We start from the raw sequence: 11638 nt of genomic DNA, 5'->3' as shown, positions 1-11638 counted from the left end.
TTATATAATATAAAATTTTTGTTTTAAGGAGGCCCTACAAAAATAGAGTTTTTCTACCTCTCTCCACCTCCCACTGGAGGCTCTGAATCTGAGTTGAATCTTTTGTAGAAAAAGGGAACTGACTTTATTTTCTTTGCCCATGTCTCAGAGGTGAGCTCTGCCGTTAAGTGAATTTAGAGGAAGCAGATGTGTTTTTTTCATGCATGATTACTATCTAAGCATGTAGCAGAAATGCCCGTGTGCTGTCATGCACATCTGCTCGTGAAGCCCAGCTCTGTGGTGTGAGGTGTTTTTCTCTTTGTGGTTTCAAAGCCAAGGCTTGCATGTTGGCTGTAGTTTAAACCCAGAATCACTTGTTTTGGTGTTCAGGGCAGAGGGTGTGAGTGCTCCTGGGTTGGAAGTTGTCTTTCATGTGACATGAAGACTAAGGTAATGTGTCAGAGACGTTTGAGCCACTCTGTAGGAAGGAAACTCAGTCTGTTCTCTTTACAGTTTCTCTGCCTGGCCGTTTTGCCAAAAATATTAATTGCTTTAATAAGACTGTTGTCCACGATCATTTTTTCTCCCTATTTTGGCATCATAAAACCAAAAATTTAAAGGCAAGTATTTCTATGACTTAAAGCAAATGTATAATAAAAAAAACTAAAAACAACAACAGCAATAAAAAAACAGATAATAACAAGTGTTGGCAAAGAGGTGGAAAAATTGGAACCCTCATACACAGCTAATGGGAATGTAAAGTGGTGCAGCCACTGTGGAAAAGTTTGGTGGTTCCTCAAAAAGTTGAACACAGATTTACCATATGATCCATGATTCCACTCCTAAGTATATACCCAAGAGAACTGAAAACTTAGATCCACACAAAAACTTACACACAGATGTTCATAACAGCATTATTCATAATAGCCAAAAAGTAGAAACAATCCAAAAGTCCTCACTGATGAATGGATAAATCACATGTGGTATATCCATACAGTGGAATATTATTAGGCTATAAAGGGAAATGACGTACTGATACATGTCACAATATGGATGAACCTTAAAAAAATTATGCCGAGTAAAAGAAGCCAGTCATAAAGGACCAGCTGATTCCGTTTATTTGAAATGTCCAAAATAGGCAAATCTATAGAGACAGAAGGCAGGTTAGTGGTTGCCAGGAAATGAGAGGGTGGGGGTGGGGTGGGGGAAAGGGAGATGAAGAGTAACTGCTACTGGGTCCAGGGTTCTTTTAGGGAGGACGAAATGTTCTAAAATTGACTGTGGTGATGGTTGCACAACCCTGTGAATATACTAAAATCCATCAAGTTGTACGCTTTAAATGGGTGCATTTTACAGTATTCTAATTATACTCAATAAAGCTGTTTAAAAATCAATAATCAACATACACACACACACACACACACACACACACACACACACAAGCAAATGTATAATAACTTTACAGCAGAAAATGGCAGGCTAAAGGTGTGGCTGTATGGGGCTGGTTTTCCAGTGCCAGGATATCCCAGATGTTCTGCCTTTTTTCCAGGTTCTTCCTTGGGTCACGTTATAACTTGACTGGAAAATGGGGAGCTCAGAGTGGAAAGCACTCCCAGTCTATGAGGTACCCTTTTATGACTGATTACGTTTCCCAAGTTGCATTTTCTGTTTATGTGGTATTTTACCTGGACCTGTGCTTGCTGAGGAAACCCTGGTGGTGTAGTGGTTAAGTGCTATGGCTGCTAACCAAAAGGTTAGCAGTTCAGATCCACCAGGTGCTCCTTGGAAACTCTATGGGGCAGTTCTACTCTGTCCTGTAGGGTTGGTATGAGTCGGAATCGACTCGACAGCCGTGGGTTTGGTGTTTTGGGTTTTGGTGCTTGCTGAGCCTCTCCTGTTCACCGTGCTCCATGTGGTAGTGACGCAGATGGAGGGGGCCCCCCTCCCTGGGGAGGGCACAAAGACTGCAGGAACAGAGCTCTGTGTGCTTTGTCTTCACTGGTTCCAGGGATTCTCATTCTTCCTGAGGTTTCTCCCACGTCCTCCCCTTAGTTTTCCTGAAGCTTTTTTTTTCTTTTTGTTAAATCTCAGAATATTCCTACCATTTTCTGTTTCTTTTATTCTTCTTCACTCTTCTCACCTACCTTGGAATTCTCACCTTCCCCCTTTTAATGATAACCTATTGGAAATTGATGTGCAATTATTAAATCAAAACATAAAATGCAGAAGTCTCTGGGGGTAAGATGCTGGGAAGTGTAAAGGAGGCACAAATCCTTGTATTTTGTTACTTACGGTTAGGCTGAGTTAATTCGTGTCTTTAAGTTGCTCTTTTAGTAACGACTTTGCACATACATAATGACTTTTTCAATCCCTATTTATTTTTACTAATCTCCCTACTTTGCTTTCTAGAAGCTTATTTATTGATCTTAGTAACCAGGTAACATTTTACCATATGAAAATTAATTGGGGGAATTGCAGTATACAAACTTATTGAAATCTATTAATTATTTACTTCAAACAAGGAAGTAACAGTAAGTATGACCCTCTGGAGAATTCAGAGATACTTCAAACTCATTTCCTTTCTTTAAGGGGTTTACCCTTTAGGAGGGGAAAGAGAATATTTAAGGCAGTATAAGATAATTACTGTAGTAGTGACACAAACCAAATGCTAAGATAGTTCAAATAAAAGAAAGGTCACTTATGACTGGGTTGATCAAAGAAGGCTTACAGAGACAAGTGATTATTGGTGTAGGCCTGGAAGTGTGAGCAAAGTATGTTTATAAATGTGTAACTATGTAATTGCTAATGGAGCATACAGTATACTAAATCGAGTTGTTAGACAAAAACAAATCATGCAGTAGTATTTCTTTAATCTAAAAGCATGTTAATCCCCTACATTTTCAAAACACTGTTTTTTAAACAATTTTGTTTTTGTTGAGAATATACACAGCAAACATGCGCACCAGTTAGTGACATTGATTACGTTTTTCAAGTCATGCAACCATTCTCACCTTCCTTTTCTGAGTTGTTCCTCCCCCTTAACATAAACTCATTGGCCCCTAAGGTTCCTTTCTAGTCTTTCAAGTTGTTGTTGACACTTTGATTCCATATACATAGTTCTTAAAAGAGTATAATGCTCAAGACAGACAAGACAGACATGTTTTCCTAGTTAAGCTAAACTATTGTTTAGTTTTAAAAAGACTTCAGGGACTATTTTTGGTTTAGGGGTTAAAGATTTTCTCAGGGCAATAGTTTCAGGGGTTAATCCAGCCACCGTGGCTCCAGAATGTCTGGAGTGCCTGAGAATTTGAAATTCTGTTCTGCATTTTCCCACTTTTGATCTGGATTCTTCTATGGAATCTTTGATCAAAATGTTCAATATGGCAGCCGGGCACCATCCAGTTCTTCTGGTCTCATGGCAAAGGAGGCAGTTGTTCATGTAGGCACTTAGCCACACATTCCATATCCTCCTCCTATCCCTGACTCTTTTTCTTCCTCTGTTGCTCCAAGTGAACAGAGACCAATTATTGTGCCTTGCATTGGCACTTGCAAGCTTTTAAGACCTCAGGCACTTTCCAACAAACTAAGAGGTAGAACCTAAGCACTAAATACGTTATTAGGCCAATTAACTGGAATGTCCCATGAAACCATGGCGTGAAACCTCCAAACCAAGAAACCAAATCCCGTGAGATTTTTTACTGCACATAAGCAGCCTCAGCAGCTACTCTTTTTTTGTCATTGTTGTAAATATATCTGTCACACAACTTTTACCGATTCAACTTTTTAAGGTGTACAACTTATTGACAACAATTACAATAATTGACTGCGCAGCCCTGCCCTTAGTCAATGGAATATTTCCAACACCGTTAACCTCCCCTCTCCCCTCCCTCTCACCCCTGGTAACCATTAATAAACTTCGGTCTCTGTACATTTGCCTTTTTATATAAATGAGGTCATATAATATTTGACCTTTTATGATTGACTTATTTCACTCATTTTACAAGTCTTCTTTGATGTATTATGTACATATATGTATATCTATCATCTGTTGTCTATATAAATGATAGTATAGCACATGACTTATTGTCCTAAGTACATAATAATTATAAATAATAGCTAATATTTAAATAGTATTTTAAATGTGTCAAAACCTGTTCTAAGGGTTTTACACATATTGAGTCATTTAATTTAAAGTACTGTTATTACTCTCCCCTTTTACAGATGGGAAAACTGAGGCATAAGAGATTAGGTAGCTTGTCCAAGGTCACACAGCATGTAAGTGCTGAAGCCAGATCATCAGATCAGGCAGGTTGACTCCAGAGCCTCCTCTTAACCATTGTGTTGTACCACCTCTCTCTGTTTCTCTCTGTCTCTCTGTCTCTCACACACACACGCACACATATATGCAGCTCTTTAGGGAGTATTTATTGAAGAACCACCTTGTGCTAGGCAGTGGGCAAGGCAGATGCGGTCATGGAGCTTACAGTGTGGTGGGAAGACAGACAATGAAACAAGTAATTTAAATAAAGGTGTTGTAACTGGAAAAACAAGGGTTAATGAGAACATATACAAATAGAGATAAGTTGTTTAGATTTCTATTCTCCCTTTTATTATTAAAATATAAAAATCAGAATAAAACAGATTTTTCACTGCAGTTCTTTAAAGGGTATTTTTAGGCTCGTGAACACCTTTGGATACCTTTCCGCGTATTCATGTAGAGGCCTTCTAAGTTTCAGTAACGTCGGAGGACTCAGGATTTGTGCAGCCCATGAATGCAAGCAGCGAGAAACAAAAATGGTTTGGGGGCTGTTCTAGGTGCCTCATAGAAGCACAATGAGAGTGCACTGACTTTGCTCTCCTGTGGAGTCGAAGGATGGCAAGACAGATGAATGGTGAGTACGGAGGAGAAAAGGAGGAGGCTTAATTTTAAGGTCACCTGGGAGCAGCACCTCTTTTCCCTTCTTTATCTACTTGATAAGATGAATCCCTGTTTGTGCCCTTCTTCAGCTGGCAGAGCTCCTGGGCAGAGCTCTCTCTTTGGGTCTTTGGCCACCTTGGGTCATATGTTAGGGTGGGCGCTGTGGCTTCTTTACCCAAGATCTCAGGGCTCATTATGGTGTTCAACAAATACCCCGTGAATGGCTGGAGGTGGCCCTAGTCCAAGGGTTTGTTATCTGAAAATATCAGGTTTACTGGAAAAAAAACGATATTCACAGAATCAAGCTGTGAGGGTTGCTGCCCTGTTTCCTTTTGTTCAATATCCCTGACCAAGGTAATTGCCACGAAATGCAATGCAGTACTGATGGCAATGTAATGTCCTGATTTGTCCCTCAGTGTGGTTAGTTCAGCTAAACAACATATTTAATATAGGCTCCTAATTTTAATCCAAGACCAAAACCAAACCAGATGCCATCAGGTCAATTCCAACTCACGGTGACCTAATGTATGTCAGAGAAGAACTGTGCTCCATAGGGTTTTCAATGGCTGATCTTTCAGTAGTATCGACAGGTACCTCTGTGTGGACTTGAACTGCGAACCTTTTGATGGGCAGCCAAGTGCTTAACTGTTTGCACCACCCAGGGACTCCATTTTCATCCAGTGGTTCTCAAATGTTGACATTCTTTAGAATCACTTGGGCTGCTTGTTCATACTACTGATGCCCAGTGATATCTCTCACAGAGGCTGCAGTTCAGAGAGCCTGGGGTGAGACCCAGTCATCTCTGTTTTTAACAAGCATCCCAGGTGATTCTGATCCATGCTGAAGTCTGGGAATCTTTGCCTTACATGGTATATTTTAAAAGACATCTTAAAACAAATCCTCTTCAGATGGACCAGGATTGTATAATGTCAACTTATAGTCGTGTGCTGAAACTGGCTCGCACCAGCAGGAAAAGAGCCCACTGTTAAATTTTCAGGAATTTTTTGAGCTGGTTGTTAAACACAGCCACCATTAAAAATTTCATCATATAAACTTACAATCAAATACATTATATGAATATCAAAGACAATAAATACTTAAAACTCATTAATTCCTAATGATTTTACTATTATCTGTTATCTCAAAGTTATTTATATCAATTGCATCTGTATGGTGGAAATATGACATAATGGTGTGCTGCTGCACATTTCTTCCCAACTCTGTGTTGAACTTCACGTTGGCAGCTTGATATCCATCATAGTGGAGTATTTACACCACAGAAATCAGCAAATGCTACTGGTTAGGGCTTAATTTATTGTTTTGTTGATTGTCTGGGCTTTATAAATTGATGAATAAAATGTTAACAGTGCAGATTAGACTTAAAAGACTATTGTGTCTGTAGCTGTTACATCGTGAATAGCACAAAAAATTGAGAAAATCTTCTTCAGTATTTGAAAACTATTATCGGATCCAATGAAGTCGCTCACAACATCGACGAATGAGTGAAGTTCCAACATACATAGTGCTGACGTCTAATTAATTTGATAATTTAAGATAATTCGTATTAGTGGGAGAAATAGTTTAACAGTAGACACACATCAGAATAAATAATAATACATTTATTGGGGAAAGGGTTAGCAGATTGGGATGTATGTAACTCCATTTGTCAAATCATGGTTAAACCTCCATCATCAATTGGCTGTGGATATAGGAGTTTGGCAAAAAACAATGAAAGGTTTCGGTGAGAATCAATGAGCTATATGGAATTTACAATGAAGAGTGTTGTATATTTTATTATTATTTGTAAACTGTATGCTACACATCTTTTATGTTAGTAAAATTTATAATAAACTTACATAAGTATATAAAACCCACCCAACCTGTTGCCGTCGAGTCGATTCCAACTCATAGCGACCCTATAGGACCCCATAGAACTGCCCCATAGGGTTTCCAAGGAGCGGCTGGTGGATTCGAACTGCCAACCTTTTGGTTAGCAGCCATAGCTCTTAACCACTGGGCTAATAGGGGTCCACGTAATTATATATATATGTGCATTTCTTTTTTCTGGGGAGCAGTTGTTACACATCGATTAGCACACCGCTTCCTTAGGGGAGCAGTCCCAGAATTGGCCTTTTTTCCTATCGAGACTGTTGACTTTGAATTAAAACATCATGTAGGGTAAGGAAAGTTGTTTTTCCTCATTATACATTTGTTCTTTCTGTCTGCCTCCTGAGACTTGAAACTGTTGGGAGACAATTCTCCATGGTTTTCTCTCATTTCTTCACATCTTGTGAGAGCACAGACATGGATTATCTCTGTCCTGCACTATCTCTTCAGTGATGTTTGTATAGGGAACAGCCTTAAAGACAGAGATCGTGTCTCCCTCTGGAGAAAAGGGAGATTTGTTTACTGTCCGCTATAATGAATCTAGCATCTCCCTCTGGGGCAAAAGTCAGTGGTTTCATTGGCACTGCCCATTATAAAAGATTCACAAAGCTCAGGATTCTGCTCCTGTAATGCCTCACACTGTGTGTGCAGGCATCACCTGGCCTTCCGTGTCACTCTGTGGGATTGGGGTGATGGAAACCAGTGCAAATGCTGATACTCTGGCTACTACCGTTGCTCTGAGTAATAAAGTTCTTTGTCGCAGACCCAGGCGTCTCATGTCGTTTGCCAGCATCCATTAAACTGTGGCACGCTAACTTGTTTGCTTGCAAAACCCAAACCAAAACTGTTGCCGTTGAGTTGATTCCAACTCATAGTGACCCTATCGGACAAAGTAGAACTGCCCCACAGTATTTCCAAGGAGCAGCTGATAGATTTGAACTGCCGACCTTTTGGTCAGCAGCTGAATTCTTTAACCACTGCTCCAACAGGGCTCGCTCCTGTTAGTTACAAGGAAGGTAAAATTTCAGATCTTTCTCGATTCTTGATAGAAATCAGCATTTCTCAACCCTGGTTGCACACTGGAACTGGGGAGCTTTTTAATAAAGAGTAATGTCTGGTCCTGCTCGTGCACTTCTCCCCAAACAAGGAACTGGAATCTCTGAGGATGGGGTCCAGGTGTTAGTCTTTTTTAGAAGGCTCCCCTGGTGGTTGTAATGTGCAGCCATTGTGGAGAACCGTTACTTTAAATGTTTGGGTGAAAAGTAAAAATAACTTGAGTGAATTACCTCAGATTCTCATTATTAAATGCAGACTAAATGTCTTGTCTTGTATGCATTAGACACTTAAGAAGGAAATTAATAGCCTTCTGGAAAGGCATATGAAGAAAATTGCTGGTTTCATTGCCGTGGGGAATGTGTTAAATATGAAAATTTATACACAGTATAGGGATGCTTCTTTGTTCATTTGTGAACTCAGAATAATTGACTCATTTTAAGTCTTTCTTTTGCCTTCTTTCTCGTATCATTATTCCATGGGTGTTTTTTGGCCTTCAATAAAATTATGATTTTGAATACAGAGAAATTATGTTCGAATTTTCTAACAGTCACACATCTGTTGAGGCGTTTCTGTTCTATGATTGTCTCTTACCATTGTTTTAATTTATTATTATCTGTTATATCAGGTATATGTATAGATAGACTTAAACAAAAGGAAGCAGAGTTAAAACCACCTTACAAATTTTTGTGCACTAATTTCTCGAGATATTCCTGAAGTATTCATCTTCCCGTCTACCTCAGGAATTGATGTTCTTTTCCCCAATGCTCATTTATTTTTTATTTACAGTATAAATATAAAACTATATTGTATTTATAGATTATTACTAATCAGAGTATTTAATAAGTAGTATGGAGCCCTGGTGGAGCCCTGGTGGTACAGTGGTTAAGAGCTTGGCTGTCAGCCAAAAGAGCTGCAGTTCGAATCCACCAGCCACTCCTTGGAAACACTATGGGGACAGTTTGACTCTGTCCTCTAGGGTCACTATGTGTCAGAATCGACTCCATGGCAACGGGTTTGTGTTTTATGGAGCCCCAGTGGTGCAGTGGTTATGAGCTCGGCTGCTAACCAAAAAGTCTGTAGTTCAAATTCACCAGCTGCTCCTTGGCAACCCCATGGGGCAGTTCTGCTCTGTCCTGTAAGGTCGCTATGAGTTGGAGTTGACTCAACAGCAACACGTTTTTTATGAAGAGCAAGAATAGCAAATGTTGGGTTACCATGGTAGATCGACAGGCACTTCCAGAGTACTTATTGACTGAAAGAACTTTGTCAAAATTGGAAGTATGGGGGTGAGTGGGAATAATATGTGAGTAATTTTAAACTCTTTATATCATTGAAATAGACCGACGCTGAAGGTCACGCTAGCATTCAGTGCTTTGGCGTAATTCCTGGACAAGTTAATCATCTGGCCCACCTGTACTGTACTCCTAGCTTTATCTGTCCCAGTACAGGTCTCTCAACAAATGTTTTGGGATTCTTTGGGCTTCTTGAGACTTGTGATGCCTTGTGATGTGACAGATCTGAAAACAATTATCCTGTCCCATGGTCATCATCGTTAATAGTCTTTGCACCAAGTGTAAGCAAAGAGCATTGATTTAGACCAGGGGTTCTCAGCCTGGGCACTGTTGACATTTTGGCCCAGATAATTCTTAGTGTACGTGCATTGTAGGATGTTCGGCAGTATCCCTGACCTCCACCCACTAGGTGCCAGTAGCACCTCCAAAGTTGAGATAACCAAAAATATCTCTAGACCTTGACAAAGGTCCCCAGGGGAACAAAAATTGGCCCTATGGGAGAACCACTGCTTTAGATGTTGTCAAGTCCACTCCCCCTAATAAACAAAGTGGGTACCTTTTAGCTACTCATTCCTTTCCCACCATCTCCCTCACCATCAGTTTCATTCTCCATGCGGCAAGCGTTTCAATGATATTAAAATTGTACACATGACTTGAGGGGGCTTAAAATCTAGCACTCATCATCATCCAGTGTAGAGCAGAATCTTTTCGGTGTGGGTCCCAGGATAAGTCTCTTTTGATGAATGGTGGAGGTGAGTATGTAGATGAGGGCTAGTGTGAGTGGTAGGAGGTGGGGGATGGTGGACACCTATGGCATTTTTCAGGGGGTTAGAAGGGAGGTTTGGACACCCCCAAATAGCAGATATCCAGATATCAAAGCTATTCTCACCTTGATCATATGCGAGACTGTGGCTCTGAATCTTGCTGTGTCACAGTACAGTGATTGACTTTTGGAATCAAATGCACTACTGAGTCCATCTGGTCTTGTGCACAAATTAATTGTATGTTCTTTTCCTTCCTTCACTGCCATCCCCAGTCCTGACTTCTGCCCTGTAGTTGGAGCTTGCACGTGGGCAGGAGACCCACCACTTATAAAAACCTGCCCTGTGCCAGTAGATCTTCTATATACATAGTGTCTTGGAGTCCTCCCAATAGTCCTTCAGGGTGAGAAATCACGCGATTTGACCCCTGGAGAAACAGGCTCAGAGAGTTTAAGCAACCTTGCTCAAGATCACAGAGCTAGTACTTGGTAGAGCCTGGGTTCCAGCTTGTGTGCTTCACTCCAGCTTCCCTACACCATCCTGCTGCCACTATGAGATGCTCCTAGGAGCCTCTCACCTAGAAGGCTTCCCTTCTCTTCTTCCACACTGCATCTACCTCCTTTCCTGGGTAGGCGGTGTTGTGTCATGGAGAGAGCCCTGGGTTGGGAGCTAGAAGACCCAGCTCCAGTCCAACTTGGCAAATCCCACCTGGGATTTGCCTCTGGAAGCCTCAGTTTTCTCTTAGCGTGAAGATAAAACAGGTTCTGTCTACCTCACTTGATTGCTGGCTAACTAATAAGGTCTGCTTGGATGATAAACTTGAAAGCAGAGTGCTAACTCTAAGGTCTTATACAAATGTGATTTCCAATTTCCCATCAGATTTTGCCTTTTTGTGGAAATCTTTCTTAGGTCTTTCAGGAAGTTACTTATGTACGCCAGGGGTCATATGAATAAAATTCATTTTTTAGTGTCTTTGAGACTGCGTGGTTATGTTTTCAGGGATTTTAAGTGGCAGCTCAGAGTACTTTTGGCAGTGATAAATGCCTGCTTTGTTGAAGGCCTCCTTATCTCTTACCATTTCTACAACACCCACTATCAGGCAGCCGACTTTTGGACTCTATCTCCCCTCAATCAGCTTGGATGTATAACCTGCTTGTCACATAGGGGATCTGGCTGAGATGGGTAGGTGGGGTGGGGCAGGTAGAAGTTGGAAGACAGCCCACTAAGTCACATCCCCAGAGGGCTTACCACTTAGGGCTAGGTGGGGGAGGCAGAAAGTGAATTCACTTGTGAAGAGCAGATGAACAGTACTGAACCACAGGGGCTAATGGCCGAACGAATGATACAGTCAGTGACGGAATGATCGGAAGAGGGGAGCTCTCTGTGACCTTTGAGGATGTCCACTCCAGCCTGTGTGGGTCACCGAGTGCTGCTGTATTTTATCTTTCTCTTTAGCTGAGACCCATGAATTAGAATCCTACCTTCACCATTCGTTATAGAGCCAAGGATCGATGTCCTTAAAATGACACAATTCATGATAGGACATTTCATCTTCTGAATGCTTAATTTTTTTCATTATGTGCATAATAGTCAATGCATGTAATGTAAGCCTGTGAACCCATCACCCAACCTAAGAGCAAGAACAGTATCTACTTTATATTCTTTACTGGTCTTAATAAAGGAGCCCTCATGGCGCAGTGGTCAAAGCAATCGACTGCTATCCAAAAGGTCAGTGGTTCGAAACA

At 40.9% G+C, this 11638-nt stretch overlaps 1 protein-coding gene across 4 annotated transcripts in view; it reads left to right on the top strand.

Annotated features, from left to right (window-relative positions):
• Positions 1-11638, top strand: part of LOC111821013 (ras GTPase-activating protein 3-like) — a 180214-nt gene that overhangs the window by 79367 nt on the left and 89209 nt on the right. Inside the window, exons 2-3 of one of the 4 annotated variants that reach the window (XM_023733571.1) lie at positions 1529-1603; positions 4710-4871. The exons of 2 other annotated variants lie outside the window; for them this stretch is intronic. In XM_023733571.1, the coding sequence (XP_023589339.1) occupies positions 4853-4871 (19 nt within the window). In that variant the 5' untranslated portion in view covers positions 1529-1603; positions 4710-4852. Of the gene's footprint in view, positions 1-1406; positions 1604-4709; positions 4872-11638 lie in introns of those variants that run through there. One more of the 4 variants, XM_023733578.1, reaches the window with a different exon arrangement.

This window comes from Trichechus manatus, unplaced genomic scaffold (genome assembly GCF_000243295.1).
Source record: "Trichechus manatus latirostris isolate Lorelei unplaced genomic scaffold, TriManLat1.0 scaffold00004, whole genome shotgun sequence".
Classification (NCBI taxonomy): domain Eukaryota; kingdom Metazoa; phylum Chordata; class Mammalia; order Sirenia; family Trichechidae; genus Trichechus; species Trichechus manatus.
The sequence above is the reverse complement of the archived record's forward strand: the minus strand, read 5'-3'. Positions and strand labels throughout refer to the sequence as shown.